The sequence below is a fragment of the Muscardinus avellanarius genome (genome assembly GCF_963383645.1).
Source record: "Muscardinus avellanarius genome assembly, chromosome: 9".
Classification (NCBI taxonomy): domain Eukaryota; kingdom Metazoa; phylum Chordata; class Mammalia; order Rodentia; family Gliridae; genus Muscardinus; species Muscardinus avellanarius.
The window spans coordinates 96,752,944-96,774,625 of record NC_137795.1 but is presented as its reverse complement, the minus strand read 5'-3'; the positions used below and the strand labels follow the sequence as shown (position 1 = coordinate 96,774,625).

Genomic DNA, 21,682 nt, shown 5'->3' with positions numbered 1-21,682 from the left:
TCTGTGGTTTTGTGATTGTCTGTGTTATTGGAAGGCGAAGGAACATTCGGGTTAATTAAATTGATCATTCTGAGTTGTTCCCCAAGCTCTTAACTGGAGTTTCTTTAGATGTTAATTAAGAGGCAAAGCATCTTGCTTTAGTATCAGCGCCTCTTCCTCTCCTCTGTGTGGGCTTCAGAGGATTAAAGGGGAGAGAGGGGGGAGGACGGACGGCCTCAGTCATGCTGGAATCGCAGACTGAATAATCAGCGCTGGACACCTCTGAGCTGGCTGCACTGGTAGGCTCTGCTCAGATACTGTGAAGCACAGGTCTTCTCCTTGTCCACACAATTAAGCACAAGTAAGCTTCTCAGAGGCCCCTCACACGGATAGAGGCTTGGGGCCCTGAGGTCCCTGGACCCTATGAGAGCACCCAATGACAGTGTCCAGTAAGGAGAGAGCAAAGCGAGGGCTCTTGCCTACAAGGTGAGCAACTCCCAGCAGTGGTGGGAGCGTGGCTGCTTGTGAGGCCTGGCCATGTGTGTGCCTGGAATTCCTGTCAAAATGAACAGCTTAAAAGGTTCTCTGAAGGTGATGGCAGCTCTTTAAAAGGACCGCCAGCGCTGTGAGCCTTCTTGTTTGTGATGTGATGGAGGGCACCCCAACAGCAGTTGAACAGGCCTGGAGTGCTTGCTTCTCAGGACGTACAGCTTGAGTCAAGTGGAAGCCAAGTGTTCCTTTCACATCACCATCCTTCACTGAGGCACTAGGATTTTTTTTTGGGGGGGGTACTGGAATTGAACCCAGGAGCATTGTCTTATCCAGCTATGCCCCCAGCTGTAAATTATTTTTAAATTTGAAGCAGCGTCTCACTAAGTTTCTAAGGCTGGCCTCAAACCTCAAGCCTGCAGCCTCCCAAGTACCACCATGCCCGGCTGGAATTTATTATTATTATTATTATTATTATTATTATTATTATTATTATTATTATTATTGGTTGTGATACTGGGAATTGAGCCCAGGGGCATTTTACCTGGGAGCTACACTCCCGGCCATCCAGTCCTATTTTCAGCAAGGAGGTAAAGATGGTTCAGCATCTTGGATGAACAGGAGGACTGAAAATATCTGATAGCATCTCAGGCATCTCCTTGGGTAAAAAATGTGTAACCTCATCCTTCCCCTGCTTTTTATGTCATGCAAAATAAGTCAATTTTAAACAATAATGATCCCCACCAAGACAAAGATCAAATCACAAGAATCATATTTCTAAAGACAAAAAATATTCAGTACCTAGAACCATGTTTGGCAATTCCAACTATGTTTATTCATTTGCTTAACCAAATATTGAAGCATCTGCCTGGCTCCAGACTATATGCTACGCACCAAGAAAGTACTCAGCCCTGGTTAAAGAAGAGGAAAATACTTCCAGACCTTTGATAGAGTCTAGATGTAGAAAGAGACGAATCCATGGGGGATTTTAAAACTCCTAGATAGCCAGGAATGATGGTGCATGGCTATAATACCACTACTTGGGAAACTTGAGACCGAGGATCACAGATTCAAGGCCAGCCTCAGCAACTTAGCAAGGCACTGTATCAAGACAAAAAATAAAAAGGGCTAAAGGTGTAGAATGTCCCTAGATTCAACCCCTGGTACCAATAATAAAACAGCTTGATAAGGGTTGTACTTAGCAATGTATCATATATACCCACTTGTCTTAGATTGTCCCAATTTAGATGATAAGTTATATTTTTACCAAGTGTGAAAAATAGGATCATTATATAAGGTGAAGAGCCATAGAGGCAGACCATTTAATGCAGATGTGGAGTGAGGTCCTAGGGGATTCTATGGAAGGAAAGCGTCTCAGTTGATACTTGTAAGTTGAATAGGATAAAGGATAGGGTGGAGGGAAACAGTGGTCAAAAGTAGAAAGATAGGCATTCTAAGATTTTCAGATTGTCTGAACTAATTAATAAACATTAAATTATTAAGAAAAGGAAAATGCATTAATTATATTTCAATTCTTTTTTTGTGGTGCTTGGAATGGAACCCAGGGGCATTCTACCTCCAAGCTACACCCTCAGCCCTGTTTATTTTTTATTCTTTATTTTGAAACAGGACCGTGCCCGGCTATATTTCAGTTTTAAATGATGTGTCTGTAATCAATTGACAAGTATGCATAACTGTTCTTTTAGGCCTTAAATGAAAAATTTTCCAACATGTAAAATTTTACCCTATGTCAAATATAAAGAGACTGGCCCAGGTGATGCCTACCCAGCACATTACTGTTTCCACAGTGTGCTGGTGCGGTACCCATTCTTCACAACCTGGGGCTGAGAGTGTGCAGCAGTCCTCACATCCCACCTCACTGGCCGTTTTCTTTCTAGTTAGCCACTTAATTATTTTTTATTTTTACTCCAGTTGACTTTATTTTCCAACTTGATTAAAAGCTTCTTGACAGCAGAGACCTTATCCTTTTTTGGCTCGCCCATTTTGAGCACGTTGGCTCATGGAAATTAGGAGATTAGTCATTGAGAGAAGAATCAATTTTTTTGTTTTATTCTCCCTGTCACCATATTACTCTATTTAAACTCATCTTTCCGAGGCACTTTAATCTTGTGACTATAGATTTTCTGTTAATTGGAGTTTATTTTTGATGGGCATCTTGCTTTTTTCTTGTTTAGGACCTTCCGAGTTATTGGATATGGCAGACAGCGAAACGTGAGTGTTGCTTTTCATTACATGGTCTAGGTTATTTTCTCCAGAATATATCTAGGAGAAAAATAGAGTCTATAAAGCATAGCAGGTAATTGCAACTTCATTGATTAAAAGTCCACTTTCAACAGTATTTATAGCTGCACAAGGCTAATCTGCTGAGTAAAATATCACACAATAAAAAAATGACGACCGGTGTTGGAGCAAAGGAGTGTGTAGTCGATGCTAGTCACATTTAGAGCTTCCTCTAGGCAGGTCTCTTTCCACTGGTGCGTCTTGGCCTGCTGAGAGGCCTAAAGAAATACATTTCCCTTTACATATCTATCAGGTTTATTCTTTCTCACCTGGAGCTCCAAGGCCCTAAGGCATCCTTTTCAAGCAACAACACAGCTTCTCTGTTGGTGTGTCGTGGGACGAGTTAGGTACCACCACTGGAGAACTGAGAACATCCTGCCTCCAGTCCTCATCATCCCTGGGATGGTCCCTGAACTCACATTTGTTTCAGCTTTCTTATTCCTCTGGCAGCAGAATAGCTACTGTTTCACCAACAGGAACAAAAAATGCTGAACAACTAACCCTGAGAACCACATGGGAAACACTGGAGACTTTCAAAGAAATCCCAAAAGGGATAAAGCGGTGGGGAAAGGGGATGGAGAGGAATGAGTTGACGAGCATCTAAAAAGGTGGGGAGCAGGAGAAGTAGGACTGGATGGAGTGGAGGACAGGGGGCTGTGAGTTACTGGGAATGGTAGGAACCTAGGTGCCGGCCCCTGCTCTATGGGGCCGTACACACGGTGTGTCCCATTGACGCTGTTCTAAGTGGATGTCACTTGGACAGTTGGCCTTCTCTAAGGGCTGCATTTGATTTTTTTTTTCTTTTTTGCTAAACTCTTTGGCATTTGGCATCTTTTTACTTTGGGGCTCAGAATGGGTGTATCCCTTCTCCCCAGACAGCCAGTCACAGATGGAGAAACATTTGGATCCTCCATCCCTCCGCACACAGAGAGGCTGGTTTCAGGCCCGCCCCTTGTCTTCTCGAGCAAACTTGGGGCCCTGAAGGTTTCACTGAGTCTTCCTCAAATCCTCCTGGGGCTGCTTCTCCTCTTCCCTGCCACTCAAGCACACCCCGAAAGCAGGCTGAGTGGATGGATGTCCACCTGGATTTTTGGACCTGGGTTTCCAGTAGATATTTTTCTAAAGGCCAAGTGGTCTTTACCAAGTGCTCTGAGATGGAATAGGGGGATGGTGAACCTCCAAGCTGCCCCCTGTGCCCTCTGTGCTCTGCCCAAGCAGATGCAGAGAGAGAGAATACCTTCAGGGTTCCAACAAATCTGTACAATCAGTCTGTTTCATAATGCCATCAGGTGTAACCTGAATCGAGCAGCAGTAGTTTAAAAAAATTGCTAAACTTAGTTCACCAATCTGTTTAGTAAAGAGACTGGAGCTAGATATGGTCAATTGATGTGCAACTCAAGGAAGCTTTAGACACCCCCTTGCCCTTGCTGACCTCCCCAGGAAGTCCCTGTAGCCCTGGTCTCAGCTGCCCACAGGGAAAGGGCTGGGGAGCACCCAAACCCATCAGCAGCAGGGTAGGACATGTCCCCTCTGCACCCCCTCTTGTCCTCCTCGCTGCCTCCACCCCAAGCCGGTCAGTCCCCAAGTCCTTCATGCGTGGTTTCCCATCTCATCTCTGATTTAGGGGTGAGACCGCATTGCACAAGGCCGCCTGCCAGCGGAACCGGGCTGTGTGCCAGCTCCTGGTGGATGCAGGAGCATCTCTGAGAAAGACGGACTCCAAGGTAACTGCATGGGGAGCGCAGGCATCCTCCCGCGGGCGCGACCGCAGCCACCCTGGCCCTCCCTTGCACCCACAGCACAGGCGTTCTTTCTGTGCTTATGGAAGTGCCCGGGGCTTTGGAAAAAAGAGAAAAAAATAGAGTGCTTCATTTAGAAGAACTTCAGTTTAAATGCAGAAGCACAAAGGGAGGGTGTGTGCTGGCCTCAGGCACTTCATAACCCTCTGAGCATGCTGCCCTTGGGACTTTGGGGTCCTTTGCTCAATACCAGCAGGCAAATTGCGGGGAGGTAAGATCCAAAGCCCCAGGAGAGGAGTCAGAACCATGTCCAGAAACACTGGCTAGGCTATGGAGAAGGCCCCTCGGGATTTCTCTTGCAGTGTGGAATTCAATGTAGTTTTAAAATCGATGATGTATGTGGTTCCATATATGGATGCCAAAGAGATTATTTCTTGGCTCTGTGAATGGTAGGCCCTGGCTCTGAGACTGTCCTAATCTTAAATCTGTTGTATTTATATAGTGTTTTTATCTTTCCTTTTTTTTTAAGTTTCTTTCCATTTGTTTCTTTATATTATTCCCCAAGAGTTGCCTAGAAATTGAGGTCGGAATTCCTATTGTTGATAGGTGTGGGAACTAAACATAAAGAAAGTTAAACATGCCCTTGGACTTGCTCTTTTAACATTCAGCCCAGCGTTGTTTTGGCAGCTTGCTTGCTCTCACTTGGTGACAAAATACCCAATTGCCCCGCAGAATGAAGTGTGAAAACAAAGTTGATTTTCAGGCTGGTTTGCAAAATCAGTTTCACTGCCACACAGAGATGCCTATGGCGGTGTGGTTTGAAATGTAGCTGCTATCTTCACAGCAAAAAAATTGTGTAACTCTGGTATTCAATGTGTGTGAGTAGCTTAAGAGGGTAGTGAGACCAGGTATCCTTAGCGTGACACACACAGCAACCTTGATCCGAAAGTGCCCCCAGGCACAGTTGAAGTGGTCAAAAAACTTAAGCAGAGCTGGGCCCTTGGTGCATCGTGAGTTGATGCAATCTACAGGGCTGTCAAAGAAAAAGGCTGGCTAACAGAATAAGAGATTCTCAGAGTTGACCTAAGATGGAGCCTAAAAGGGAGAGGGGATGCAGGAGGGAGAGAGAAAGGAATGTGTACAGAAGATACATCCTACAGAGGGTCCTGATAAGCTCTGTGTTTTAAAGCACCCTGCATAGAGTCCTAGGAAGGGTCATCTCCTTAACCATATTGAGTTGTATAAAAGAGTTTTAATGTCTAGATGAGTTTTTATGACACAAGAGGTGCCAACTATCTTAGGCTGTGAGCTAAAGACTGTAGCCAGTGACACAAAGATATATAACTTAGAAGTGTAATCAATGGCCGGCGTGGTGGCGCACACTTGTAATTCCTGCACTTGGGAGGCGGAGACAGGAGGATCGCGCAGGTTCGAAGCCAGCCGTGCTGGCTTAAGAGACCCTGTTTCCAAATAAAAATATAAAAATAGGTCTGGGAGTGTAGCCTGGAGGTAGAAGGGCTTCCAGGAACCCCAGTAGCGCACGCGCACGCACACACACACACACACACACACAGAAGTGTAATCAATGATCTAAGCTCCATTACACTTATTGAAGTGATTAGAATCTGCATCCATGCAGGTTTTTGTCCTGGACATATTGCTTAAACTGCAGCACATAATGTAAAAATAACTGTCTCCTTGAGTGGACCTCTCTTTCCATTCTGAACCAGGTGCCTGGAATCCTCCACTTCCCTGGCGACCCATCAGCAACCTTGCTCTCTGCCTGCCTCAGTTTCTCTCTAGGGCTTTCAAACACACTTGATCTGTATTCTAGTTTCTAGCTGTTCTGCTCTCTGCTAGCTGGTTAGCTGGGCATATTCTTTTGAATGGCAACTATTTGTTCAATGTAGTATTCTCCCCAGAAGACAGTTGTACCAGATGCTGTGCTGTTTCACGTAATTGAGAAAGACAATCTAGGCCATGATGGATAGGGTTGGCCTGATGGATAGGATTGGCTTGACTGGAGCCACTCAAACCACAGTAGGCTATTAAACCACACAAAAGCTGATTCTCAATTCAACTAGGATAATAGAAAGAAAGGAGACACGTGAGATAGGACAAACTGGAAATGGGGAGACCTGGCATGTGAGCAGGTCTTCCTTGTTTTTAATCTTTCTAAGTTTCTAAATCACTTCTCTGGACACAAGAACCTTTGAGATTTCTTCCTATTTTGTGTCATGTATGTGAGTGCTTTCTCCAAATGTAAATAACCTTTTGTTAAATTTCATGATAATAAACTATGCATTCTCACATAGAAAACTAGCAATATAGAAACACAACAGAAAAAAGAAAGGAGAAAAAAAAAGAAAGGAAAAAAGGAGAAAAGAAAAGGAAAGAAAAGAAAAATCACTGGAAATCTCACAGCCCACGCTAAACACTGTTAGACTTTGTAGTATCTCTTTCGACATGTAGAAATGTCTGTTTTGGTCTCATTTCTTTTAAACTAGGAGAAGTCATTATAGACATGAGATCTAGTATAACATGTTTTAATTCATCATTATATCCTAGTATTATCATATGAAATAATATAGCTATGCCTTCTTTTTCCTTTTTAGGGAGCTTTTAATGTTGCCATCCTAAAACTTAGTGCTTTGTTAGAGCTGAACATGATAATTACAACTAGAATTATTTGGATAAAAGATATGCCCTGGGAATTTTTCTTATTAAAGAAGAGTTCCTTAAAATTCAACTAAGAAACCCATATGAGCCTATATCTCTGAGTACTTAAGAGCTAGGAATGTAACTCATTATTACTGAAATAAAGACAAGGTTGTCCATTAAAGGTACAATAAAGCCAATCAAAAATTACTTTAGGCAGGGTGTGGTGGTGCACACTTGTAATCCCAGCATTTGGGAGGCTGAGACCAGAGGATCTCAGTTCAAGAACAGCCTCAGCTACTTAGTGAGGCCCTCTGCAACTTAGTGAGACCCTGTTTCAAAATAAAGACTAAAAAACAGGGCAGAGGATGTAGCTTGGAGGTCAAACACCCCTGGGTTCCATCCCCAGATCCCTCCCAAAATTACTTTAGAAACCTTAAGCAAGCAGTTAAATATTAAGTCTCAGCCAAATAAGCCAAATTTTAGAAAGAGTCCAGAACTATTGTTCCTTTCCTTTGATCCTCCACTTCAGATCCCTGGGAGATCTCCTCCAGCAGGTTGAATGAGGTCAGTGTATCCACTGGGACACCTGAGATGGAGACTGACAGGTCTTTAATGATTTTTGTAAAACTCATGTGCATTTGCACATGGAGCTATTTCTTTAGTATAATGATCACGATCCTATCCTTTCTCAAGAACTCAATATAACTTTTTAAATAGTTAAAATTATCATTGAACAAAAACTGAAAGTTTTAAGGGATGTTAAGTAATATCTATAAGCATTCAAAAAGAATAGATCTCCTCCCTCCCTTTATTCCTGACTCCTGTGCACTGGTCTCATGTATTGAAATATCAACTTTATATAAACAATGTCTTCCTATACCCACATATGAACAAAAAGAATTATGATAGGCTATAAAAAGTTACATAATGCTTTAAAATGTTGGTGTGGAAGATGTAAGGACATAAAATTATGGTATGATACATTATTAAGTGGAAAGCAGAAAGAATATAAACAAAGTTTGCCTTTATTTCTATAAAAATAATTATGTCAACTATAGGAAATGATAAAAAATAGTCACTTATTGGAAGGTCAAGAGTGGGGATTTTTAGTTTAGTAGAGTGGTGATTTTTCTTTTCTGTGCTTATTTACTTTTCCAACATTTGCTTAATATCCACTGCATGACATTCATAAATTAACTAATTAATTAATTTACGAGGAACTTAACTGAAAACTTTAAAACCAGGAAAGAAAACCTTTCAGATTAGTTCTGATTTTCCCTTTCTCTAAATTTCTGCTTGTAAGTTCCCAGAGTTTATTATAACAGAGCCCTAAACCAGAAATCCGTATGTCTGCTTCCCTAGTTTGTAGACAATATTCTCCCTTTCTTCCTTTTCATTAGACCTGGGCTACTAAAATCATCGCACTATACTGTGTCCTGCATACTCAGTAAGACTCTGTGGACTTCTCTGCCTTGACATGTTTAAAGCGAAAGAGCTTATCACTTATTCGAGAAAATACTTATGATGAAAGATAACCAATTTGAAATTGTCTTGTAAATTCTAAAATACCAAACACGGAAGGGTCCTTATGAGTGTGTCATCTCTGGGTAGCTCTGTTTCTGTGATAACAAATGTGTCTCACTTCAAGTATCTGTGTCTCTCTCGTTTCCACTGCTACCTATAGGGCAAGACACCTCAAGACAGAGCACAGCAGGCTGGGGACCCAGATTTAGCTGCTTACCTGGAAAGCCGCCAGAACTATACGATTATTGGCCATGAAGACCTGGAAACTGCTGTTTGACCCTGGTAGACAGGCAAGAGAATGTCACCGTGAGCACATCACCTACGCCCTCCCAGCAATTGGGCAGCTCCCCTGGAAGAAGCTGATGGAATTCATATATCTGTCTCTCTCCTGCAAGAATCTATCTGAGATCATGCCACCAGATTTTAAGGGCTACTATGATGTACAACAGAACATGATAGCCCGTGGAGAAGGAGGCAGGCTACCTGGAGATTTGTGGAATACAATGTCCACAAAATTCGATCCCTATTGCTTCCAGCAAGTAGCATGAACTTCTGTGTTCACCTGTATCATTTATTTTAAAGATTTAAAGAATTTCATATAAATGGCCCTGCTCCTTCCTCCCTCGATGCATTCATTTCTCCCTGTTCCCCCAAATTTTGCCATAATTACCCATCAACTTGAAACACATGATATCTCTGCTTTTTATCATTCAGTCTTTGAAGACCATGAGATTGTCTGAAGGTCTTTTGAAAACCCTCTGGAGGTCTTGCAGACATAGAATGATAAAACCACTTCTATTTCCAAGACTAAATATTCCAAGACTACTTAGTGACTCTGCATGTCCCCTCCCCCTCCTGCTTCATTCTATAGGATGGGAAGTGCCACAAGGATAATATCTACATGTGTGCTATGTCTCTGAGGTGTGGTGAGGTGGCGTGGGAGCTGTCTCTGCTGGGGCTACCTCAGAGAGGTGACCCTGGGGTCGGCCCTGGCAGCTGGGCCATTGCCGATAGCCATGCAGGACTGGTTCAGCTTGGGCTGTTTGTACAGCTCCGTACTGCCTATGTGTAGCCATCTTTGCCTTTCGCTGCAATAGAGATAAGCAAAGGATTAAACAGAGGCCTGTAGCTCGTTTGCAGAAGCACTCGATTTAAAGTGCTGTTTTAAACGGCAGGGCAGAAAACTGTGTGGGAACTGTGGTTACGGGAAATGGAGGAGTCTAACGTTTACTTCTCTGTGTTGAGGGATAATAGAAACAGCTTAATTGACTGAGGGGAGGGATTGGCAGAAGCAGAAGTAGCACCCTATGTCAAGATAATAAACAAGCAAGAAAACACAGCCGTTGGGATGTGGCACAGAGGCTAATGACCATAGACTCTTGGATACGGTGGTGAGAGGGGCTCTGTTTTAGGTTTTCCTTCTAGGGTTTTGGTTTTCATGACTTCAAGGGAGGCTTGGCCCCAAAACAAAGCCTTGTATAATGAACCCACTGCCAGATTTCCAGGATGCCTGGCTCTTGCCGATGGATATTTCACCCTCTTCTTGTCAGGTCTTGAGGTTATAACTGGGGTCCCCATTGACCATGTATCGGGGACTCTAATATATTCCTTTCTCTACTTGTATTGCCATCTATCAAACAGTTCTTACTGCAAACTGCTCTGAGAGTATGATCAGAAATGTCCAGTAGTGGAATGGCAACCTCTAATCATACCACACATCAGAAGGGATGCTGTGATAACCACAATATCAGGAGAAAACAACCCTCTAACTTTCCGTCCAAATATCTGCTTGACTTGGGGATCCGTCAAAAAGTAAAACAGTCCATGGGTTCTGCTTTTGGCTCAGTTTGATGTCTCCTGAGCTTTCCACGCTTTTTGCTCTTGGACACAGCAAAAGGCTTCCCTCGTGTTTCTGCATGTGACCATAACTGATCACTTCTCTCCATTTAATTTAAAGGTCCAGTGGTGACATATTGTTTATCTGAATTACATCTTGGTCGCATAGCCTCATTCTGAAAGTATGGATATGATAAACTATATTAAGTTGGAACCGTTTTCCTGTGGATGGGGATTTTATTACCATAGTCTTTCCATAGTCATTTGAAAATCAAATCATTGGCATTATTTCCAGCTGTGGGATAAGGCGTTGGTTATGAGCAATCTATTTCCATACATCAGTCTCAGCACTGGAACTCTCTTTTGGATTTTACAGTGAGGGAAAGAGGGACTGTAGTAGATTGTTTCCAGAAGCTAGGGGGGAAATGCTCCAAGAGAATTTAATCACTGGGCTTCTGCTTGGAGTATTTTAGTTGGTGGGACTGTCAAGGAACTATTGCGATGACAGAAATTTAATACGATCCTTAAAACAGACTGGAATTTGGCTCTGAATGGTGCCTTCCATTCCCTGGATTGACCAAACATTTGGCCAAGTGGCCGGCTACCCAGCTTCACTCTTGAGACCAAGGACTCTGTTTTAATCAGCTACCCTCTCAGATTTCCCTGAGAATGCTTAGAGCAGCTCAGAGACCATTTGAGGTACAGGTAGCTATGGGCCAATCTAAATATTTCCAGTTGGAGATGCAAATAAACCACTGGTATGAAGACAGATGGAGTACTAAATACTGGGAGGGTCCTGGTGCATCTGGAAAGGGCTCAAAAGAAAAAAAAGGGTTAGAGTCTCCATTATTGATGAGAAGTAATATGTGAAATGTGATCTGTTCCTAGGAAAAAGGGAATACGTCTAGGACTTGGATTTTCATTAAAAAAAGAGGTGAGCAGAAAAAACACATATTTTCACAATGGTAAATCTACCTCCTGTAGTTTTTTTTAAAAAATGGTTGCTATACACTACAGTCCTGAATTTTAGAAAGAGTTAAGACCATCTGGTCCAGGAGTTTCTGCCTCAGCTTAGGGGTACTGTATCCCCTGTAATGAGCCATCAGGAAGTGGAGAAGTCAGTGGTCTGGTCCCAGTCTGAAGACCCACATAACTTTACCAGACAAAAGTATAAACCTATAGAAATGCTATTTTTTCAAAGCCTGCTGAGACAGCTTTGCAAAGGGTGGCTGGCTCCTGGGTATCCCCAGGTTTGTCTTTTCTGCTGTGGCACTGCCTGCTTTGGGACTCCAGTCCAAGATCAGGCTCATGGAGGGATGGTACATGATTTAGTACAAGACAACCTTCATGGCCTTCAAGGTGGTCACCTAGGGAACCTTATATTTTTATGTTATGCAGTTAGTAAAACAGAGCACAATCAAGTTGGGCTTTACCACATTTGAGGACTCAATGGAGAACAGAAGAAAATTACTCAGCCCAGACAGAAATAAACACCATACTGGGAGTTTACTTCAAGGTAATGACTGAAAACCAGTGCAAGCTTTGAAACAGAATTTAGCTGGCAAATGCAGAGTCCTGAGATCAGTCCTGACCAGTGGAAAGGCTCACATGCCCTGTTGCTCTATTTATTTTCATAATAGCTGGCTCAGCACATCTGTCCAGAATAGGAAATACTCATGCCTAAAGGATTTCTGAAATGTAATCACTAGGATCCTCATGATATCCATTGTCTTAAAAAATGTGGGGCCACAGTACCATTTCATTCTATATTATTAACAATATTTTCATTTTTTTACTTATGAAAGTAGCACATGCCTTTTATAAAAATGTTATAATGCCACAAATAAGTATCACATACAATATCAAGGCATCCCTTCATGTTGGTGTCCTGTCTCAGTCCTCAGAGATAAACACTATTAACATTGATAAACATGGATGCTTGTGTGTTATGTCAGAAACACCCTCTTCACACACACAGGTATGTACATATATACATACATATTCACACACATATAGAAATGTATTTATTTGTATACATGTATGTGTATATAAATCACCCTCATATATATGTTTGCATAGGTTTAAAAACAGACACTTTAAAAGCTTGTTAATCATCTGTGTATGTATAGTTCATACCATCAGGCAAAGATAGATTAGTATCAGACTTTTTCATGGGTCCTTTGTTCCCAGCATTCACTGCTGAGCTCAGCCTGTTACTGTATCACTACCATTACACGTGACATTAGCTACTGCCTATGTCATAGAATCCATGACCAAGATTCCATGTAATCATTTATGTTGACGCCCATGAAGCATGAAACTTACCTCAGCCCTGATCCTGATCTATGCTATTTTTATATTTCAAGTAGAGAAAGGAGAGCTCTTTCCTCTGCACCACTTTGTAAGGCTGATTCTTAAAAGACTAACCCTAATGGTATTGCCTAATGGTATTGATCAGGCAACTGCCAGCAAGGGGTAAGAACTTGGAAATGGTCTGGGGTCTGAGAAGCTTGTCCTCCAGTAGGAGTAGCTAATGAGCTCAATGAGAACAGCTTGATTTTCTATTCAGTTATTCTATTTTAAAGTAAAAATAAATCTTTGTTAAAATGGCTCATCATAACCATCCAATAAAACTACTAATTGCTTTCCTTAACTCAATTATGCTCGTTTTAGGAAAACAGTAGAAGAACATCTACTAAATTAGCTCTCTGATTACTTCTTAACATTTATTAAGTATAAAAGCTTCTGCCCACCTCTTAATGGAATCTCCAGGCATTTCTCCTTTCTGATCACAACCTCTAGTTGTAGATAAGTCTTGCAGTTCTCTCTCACTCCCTCTCTGGCTGACTTGGCTCCATCCTTTTTTCTGGTGTCTCAGTCATCACTCATTTATGTCCCCCTGGTTTCCTGACCACAGCAACAGTGCTGCCCCTGGATAAGTCCTGACACACTATCAATAATTTTGTAATGCAACTGCTAAAATCTTCCCCAGATATTATGATCAAAATGGGTCAAAATAAATTTCCCTCTGGGGAAAGTATCCATGTTGCCCAAAAGGAAAAGTATATGTCCACTGACCTTGTCATCTTAAAGAGTTATGACAAGCCAGATTCTGAAAAGTCATCTATGAGACTTAGTACATTTTGGTCCTAGTCACATAGGAGGTCACAATCATTGCTGCTGCTTCCACATCCAGTGGTGTAAACAGTGTGCCCTTTTGACATACCTGGAGGGCTCGATTGTATGTGTGTTATACCCCTGAGGGCACCTCTGGATTTTAGGCTGTATCTTCACAGTTTAATGAGACACCTAGAAACAGAAATAAGCAAAGAGTTCCTCAAACAACTTACTCTCTTCCAGAGCATTGATGTTAGTTAAACTGGCCTCAAAAAGAAAGCAGAAAAACTAATAACCCAGTAAATCAAATATTGTAGAGTAGAAACTGGAATATTGGCTGGTGCCTTCATGTTGGTTAGACTCCAGTGTCTATTTACATATGCATTCAGTCATGATGCATGCACTCATGTTTATGAATCAACCATACTTGCACATATTTAATCATTTATTTGGAAATATTTATCACTTACTCTGATGCAGGCACCCTACTAAGGATGGAACAATGAATGTAATAGAACTCTTGATTTTATGGAACTGGAGGAAAGACAAATTACAATGCGATGAGTTTTCTGCAGGAGAACCCCAGGGCACCCCAGCAGGTCCTGCAAGTTCAAGGCCTAATTGTATTTGCCGCTCACTGGCCAGAAGTGTTTTAGTCCTACCAATAATAATAATAATAATAACTAGGAAATAAATAATAACGGTGTGCAATTCCATTTTCTTAGAATCTTAGTGGGGTTCTAATAATGTATTTCAGACTAAGTCTTAGAAACATCACCAAGACTCATTTATCTTAGTTCTCAAGGACAAAACTTGCAATAAAAAAGGAAAATTTGCAGTGGGTTTTGATGAAATGTAAAGATGATTCCCAAATTGCCCAATAGGCCAGTTTCAGCCCCTGGGAGATTTAGGTAGAGAATGCTTGACTGTCTTCAGGAGCATTTTGATTAGGGACTTGTGATTAGAGGTGATTAGAATTAGATTCTGTATTTTTAAGACAGCTTTGTTGATTGGCATTATTTTATTTTTAAAATGCATAAGTCTTAATTTTTTTAATCCTTTAACTGTCACTTTATACATGAGATGCTTTAAACCCAAAGGGAGAATGGCCTTTAGTTATAATTTAAAAATTATTAAACCACCTAAGCATGAATTTAAGAGCTAGCAAACAGAAAACATAGCAAGAGTTAACTCAAAATACTTCTGGAAGCATTATGACCTTGAATGGATATCCTTAGGCATTTTCAAGTCAAGTCCTATTAACGATCTTACTGTCCGTCCAATATAAAAGTAAAATAAAATACTGTGATTTGATTTTCTTAGGATTAAGTGTAATCTAATACAACTACAGAACAAAATTCAGCCTACAATGTATTTGAAAGTCAAGGAAAGGTGTTCGTGGATATTGCAGTGGCTTCTTTACCAGCATCTTTGTGACAAGGGAGGACCTACCTGCAGAAGTAAGAAAATGAGGGTCTAGTGTTGCTTCCAACTACTCAGGTTTAGGCATCCGGAGCTGAATTGTCTCTGAAATGGGAGTTTTGAATAGTGTCAACAAGTGAGCCTATTTTGCTTCTCATCCCTTTAGTGAAACACACTTATACTTAAATAGCATAAACATAAAATTTATACTTGATACTTATTAGCAGTAATGTCCGTGATTTTAAAAAATAATGCTTTGGCATTTCGATCTATGTTTTGGCACTCTTGAGCTTCTGTCCAACCCCATGAGGTGGAGGATGCTGACAACACATTCTAGATGAATAAACCAAACCTTGGAGCAGAGATGCAACTTTCGCAGATTCAAGCAGTGAGTGACAAACCTGCACCCAAAACTTCGGTCTTTAGAAAGTGCAGATGCCTACAAGAGGTATTTTCAATGTAAATAATCTCCACCATTGCTTTCAGTGATGTTTTATATCATTTGTTCAGATTTCCATAATAAAAATTTCCTCTCTATAGAAAAAAAAAAACCTACCTAAGATATCACATCAAAAGCTGGTTAGAACTAGGGAGAATGGAAAATCAAGAATTCAAAATTTTTGTTATCAGAGAGTGGCTGGCCATTTTGGACATATTTCAAGAACAAAAAAATTCAAGGGTTTGGATTCCACAGTGCATTTCATGAGAATAAATAAAAACCGAGTGTTTGCAACTACTGGACTTTTGATTCTCAACATTTTAAGCTGGGCGTGGTGGCACACACCTGTAATCCCAGTACTTAGGAGGCTGAGACAGGAGGATGGTAGATTTGAGGACAACCTCAGCAAGTAGTGAGACTCTCATCAACATAGAGAAACCCGGTGTCAAAATAAAAGTAAAATATGAGGCTGAGGGTATAGCTCGGAGAGAGAATGCTCCTGGGTTCAATCCCCAATACTACACAAAAATATTTTATTTTATTTCCTTGGAAGAATATTGGAATGATATCACCTCGCAATGTAACATCAAAATATTTTGAGCGTGAACGCAGCCCTACCAATCAAGATGCTATCGCTCTGTTAATGGGTGTAAATGCAAGAGAAGTTTATCATTCAAAGTCACATACTTTTTTTTTTCAAAGACCAAATGACTTTATTGATAAGTTCTTTTAAACTATTTAAAAATACTTTTATTATTGCCTTGAAGTTCAATAAGATACATGCACACAGTTCTTGGTGTTCTTCCTCGCATGCCACCCCTATACCCATTCTTCCCTCCCCATACGTGCTGCATAAACCTTTATATATTGCCAAAGGATATTTGACATATTTTCTTCCTCAATCTTCCTTTTTCCTTTTAAACTTTTTTTTTTGCTGTTAACATTTTTTTAGCTTCTCTTTGTTTTTATTTTTATTTTTTTATTTTATTTTTTTAACAATTTTTTTATTGAACATAAATAGTATACATTTAAACTATATTTGGTGCCCTCTCCCCCCGCCCCCTTTTTCCCTTCCCCCCTCCCACCAATGGTTGTCTAGTCACATACTTAAAGGTCTAAACCGCCAATGGGAAAGTCTGCCATACTTGAAATGGAAAGAATAGAATATGCTCATGTTCAGAGTCTTGTATTTTACCAGGATGTTTTATGCACAGATTAGCGAACAAAGATGTTGATAGAAAAAAATGGTTAAAAAAACAGATGTTCAAGGTGGAAAAAAGACAGATTAGGAATCAAAATGTCTAGAGGAGAAAGGTTAAGCAGTACTGTTAGATTCAAGTTTAGCAAGGTAGACAATTTGTAGATTAAAACAAGGACAGAACAAGAACAGAAGGTAAAGGAGGTAGCTTTATTATGTAAGGGTTTATTTTTTCCCTAAACATTCCATTCAGAAAAATCAGTGAGTTTTGAAAAACAGTGAGTTTACCTGCTACTGTTTTTTTCTTGTATTTCAATGAAGGTTCAACAGCCAACTCAGGGATCATGTAAAAGCAAATTTTTGACTGTGAGGGATGTGGAAAAAGTATATGTAATTTTCCAGGTTTCGATTTCTATGAGTTTTTTAGGCTGGCATAGACCTCACTTAGACCTTGTTTGTTCCCAGGCTTCTGATAAATAGATGGGAATGAAAGTAGTTTGTAAGAATATCAGCCATTGCAAATATACCCCAAATCATTTAGAAGCAGGACTTTAATGACCCTAAAAATTTGCTTTTCTTGCATACACACACACACACACACACACACACACACACACACAAACACACACACACACGTTTTGCCGATCGCTTGCTAGTCTCCAAATCTGAAAAAGGCATGTTTCTAACTGAAGCAAAAATGTCATGAAATCAGGTATTAAGGTGAAGACAAAGGATGCCGTGTAACTTTTTCTACTTAGTACCCATTTGTTTAAGGTATAGAGCTAGAATTGGGACATGGAAAAGGAACTGAAGGTTTGTGTATTTTTGGTAATTAAGAGGTAGAGAAACATCTTCTATACCTTTTTGTCATTCAGTAAAACTTAACTTTGTTTCATGAGGCTGTTGTTTTTATAGTACTATGTGAGGGGACTAATTTCCTATCTTTCTTGGCTTCCATGATGCTAAGGCTTGAGTTTGTAAATTTCAAGTTGGCTGGGTGGGAGAGAGACTCACACTCCAGATAATTAATGCATCCATACCCAGGGTCTTGCTCAGAGAATGACTTGTATTAGTCCATGATAAAAATTAGAGAGGAAGGACAACTTAGGGAGTCTTTCCACAAATATAAATATATTCACTTCTTGAAAATTCAGAGTATTATGGTTATTTGGGGGTTTATATTTAACCTTTTTTTTTTTTTCTTAAAAATGATGGACAGCTGGGCATGGTGGCGCACGCTTGTAATCCCCACCTTGGGAGCTTGGGAGGCTGAGACAGGAGGATTGCGCAGGTTCGAAGCCAGTCACGCTGGCTTAAGATACCCTGTTTTCAAATAAAAATATAAAAATAGGTCTGGGAGTGTAGCCCGGAGGTAGAAGGGCTTCCAGGAACCCCAGTACCACCAGAAAAAAAAAAAATGATGGACATGAGAAATGTTTATGAATGTGTTTACTTGAAAAAAAAAGTTTAAAATAGCACACACAGATGACAAACCTACCAGTTTACTCTTTTTGTTTGTTTGTTTGTTTCAAACATAGGTAATTCTAATAGATGTGTTATTGAGATTTATCACTTTTTTAATTTTATTTTTGTTGGTGGTACTGGGGGGTGGAACCCAGGGGCTTTCTACCTCTGGGCTATACTCCCAGGCCTATTTTATATTTTATTTGGAAACAGAGTCTCACTAAGTCGCTGAGAGCCTCACTAAGTAGCTGAGGCTGGTTTCGAACCTGTGCGAAACTCCTGTCTCAGCCTCCCACCACGCCTGGTGAGATTTATCACTTTTAAAATATCTTCTAGCCTTGATACTCATTGCACCTTGTACAATGAATCCCAATGCTTCCTGATTGTTTTGGTTTTATTAGCAGTAACATTTTCCATCTTCTACCCTCCCCACCATTCCATTTGGGTTGGATTGAAGAATAGCCATGCACATATGCATCATTTTCAACATAACTTGAACTTTGTGTGTGTGTAGTATTGGAGATTGAACCCAGGGGCATTCTACCTCCGAGCTATACCCTCAGCCATATTTTTTTAGTGTTATTTTGAAACAGGGTCTCACTAGATTGATGAGAGACTCACTACTTGCTGAATCTGTCCTCAAACCTGCAATCCTTTTGTCTCAGCTTCCCAAGTACTGGGATTACAAGCATATGCCACCATGCCCAGTGCAACTTGAACTTTGATCCTTGCAAACATCCCGATTGTGGGTTGGGCGCAGTGGGGTCTTGGTGTTCTGGGGAATGAGACTTAGAAATTTCATAGACAAAATATTCAAATACAATAAAATATTCTACGAAACACATTTGAAAAATCAAGGTTCAAATTGGACTTTGCACTTGCTAGCTTGGCTGTTTATTGACAGTGGTTGAAAGAGCAACCATGAATCTGAATTTTATATGGACCACAGTTAATTGAAAGGGAGGGAGATCATGTCTATAAAGAATGAAAGTCTAGATGACAATCTCAGTTCCATCAGAGTGAATAAACTTGATTTCATTTGATTTCTGAGTGGGGAAAAGTCCCTGTACATCCATGGGCTGTGAGTACATTCGCACAGGCTACATCTGTAGCAGAGTTGCAGTCACCCTTATCAAGGGCTCTTTCATGATCTGACTCTGCCCTATCGCACCCCAGAGCCATGCTTTTGCAAAGCTGCCAACTGGCAGGTGGACTCCCCCCAAAAAAGTAGCAGCCACTGCAATAGTAGAAAAAGGAAGTTTAATTTCCAGGTAAAGTAGGATCCAGATCATTTGGAGTGGAGGGAGGGTGGGAGGGAAGGGTGGGATGGGAATGGGAAGAATGAGGTTTTTTGTAACAAAGTCATAAAGTATTTTTCCCTAATTTTCTTGCATTTCCTATTTATATAAAGAATCTTGATCACTGTGTTGCTCTACAGAGATTTTCAATGGAATTACTTTGGGAGACTGAACTAATCTCTGATAAAGAAATTGACTAGTTACAGTTACTTTTTTGGACACTTTTTCTGTATTGTGAATCGTGTGGAAATATACAGAATAAAAATGAAATACAGCCAATCTGTTGCTTTTTCTCTTGTTTCTCTCTGATAGATGGAGTAGATGTAAATACTATCCTTAACTGTACTTAAGTTAGATGTTCGGAGTCAGGAGGCAACCAGAGAGTTAGCTATTGAGGCAGGCAGAGACTGAAGGGATGCCTAATAAGGAATACATGTTTTAGAATAATAAAACTTCTACTTCCAAAACTGGCTAATAAGACCAGTTTTGCTCTCTCATATCTCTCTCCTTCCCTCCCTTTTTCTTTCTTTTGCCAAGTGTGTATGTGTTGTTGAAATTTATCTCTTTTAAAATACCTTCTAGCCAGGCGTGGTGGCGCACGCTTGTAATCCCCATGCTTGGGAGGCGGAGACAGGAGGATGGCGCAGGTTCGAAGTTAGCCATGCCGGCTTAAGAGACCCTGTTTCCAAAAATAAAAAAAAAAGTATAAAATAGGTCTGGGAGTGTAGCCCAGAGGTAGAAGGGCTTCCAGGAACCCCAGTACCAGCAAAATAAATAAATAAGTAAATAAATAAATATAAAAATAAAATACCTTCTAGCCTTTATACTTTTTGAACCTTGTACAAGTGAATCAAAATGGTTCCATATGCATTTTTTCAGGTGTACATACAAAAGTTGCAGCTGCTACTCTTATATATCAGGGCTGTTTGTATCAGCCCTAATACAAACAGGCTGCTAAGTTCAAAAATGGAGCAAATATTACCTCACCTCAAGCCACAATCCATCTCAGACTTGAGGACAACACATGATTGTATCATGTCTATAAAATACTAGAAGATAGAACTATCCACTTAGTAAGAAGCACAGCAAAGCCGGGCGTGGTGGCGCACACTTGTAATCCCCATACTTGGCAGGCGGAAACAGGAGGATCGCACAGGTTCGAAGCCAGCCGCGCTGGCTTAAGAGACCCTGTTTCCAAATAAAAATATAAAATAGGTGTGGGAGTGTAGCTCAGAGAAGGGTTCCATCCCCAGTACCACCAAAAAAAGAAAAAAGAAAAAAAAAAGAAAAATAAAAGAAAAATAAAAAAAATAAAAGAAGCACAGAAAAAAATTGAATTCTATTTTCTTATTGAAGAAACAACTCATTCATTAAAAGCTTAATTCCAGGGTCACTTAAAATGGTTTTTTAAATGCCTAAACATAAATGGTTTGTGAGAAGAAAAATATTCCCCTTTAAATTATTTTCACAGTGAATGATTTCTCCTAGATTCTCTTAACTTTCTCTAAATTTGTGCTTCGTGTGTTTTGCCTTTGCTTCCATCTGGTCAGAATTTAGAATCAGTGATATGCTATTATCTTTGCAAATCATACAAAAACTCGTTTCCTGTTATCTTTAAAGACTTTGTAACAGAGATGAGCTGGGAATACAAAATATGCAATAAATTACTTCTCCCACAAATGCAAACCCAGTCTCTAGATCATAGGTATCTAGAGATGGGGCCAGCAGAGGTGAAAAGTGCAATATCTTGGCTCTTATGTAAGTATATTTCCTTTGCTAAAATGTCTAAAGCTAAAAAAAATTAAAAGAAGCAAAAATAATAGTTTTTGTTTTTTTTAGACAACACATCACATTTTTACAAAGCTTCATACTTTTAAAATTATAAAAGACTAAATAATAGACCAGAAAAAATTCTGTATTTATATGCTATGTATATGTATACACACATATATACCTCAATACACATATACACATATTTATATAATATATATATATATATATATATATATTTTTTTTTTTTTTTGCGGGTGTGGCGATGGAACCCAGGGGCAGTCGACCTCCGAGCTACACCCCCTGCCCTATTTTTTATTCTTTATTTTGAAACAGGGTCTCACTGAGTTGCAGAGGGCCTCACTAAGTAGCTGAGGCTGTCTGCGAACCGTGATCCTCCGGTCTCAGCCTCCCGAATGCTGGGATTACAAGCGTGCGCCACCAC

General features: G+C 40.3%; 1 protein-coding gene across 3 annotated transcripts in view; it reads left to right on the top strand.

The window, feature by feature from the left end:
- The window catches only part of DGKI (diacylglycerol kinase iota), a gene marked incomplete at both ends in the record, with an annotated part of 483,096 nt that extends 474,126 nt beyond the window's left edge, over positions 1-8,970 (top strand). For all 3 annotated transcript variants that reach the window (XM_080700835.1, XM_080700834.1, XM_080700836.1), the window contains 3 exons: positions 2,664-2,700; positions 4,394-4,493; positions 8,854-8,970. In XM_080700835.1, the coding sequence (XP_080556961.1) occupies positions 2,664-2,700; positions 4,394-4,493; positions 8,854-8,970 (254 nt within the window). The remainder of the gene's footprint in view (positions 1-2,663; positions 2,701-4,393; positions 4,494-8,853) is intronic.
- Positions 8,971-21,682: the final 12,712 nt, after the last annotated feature.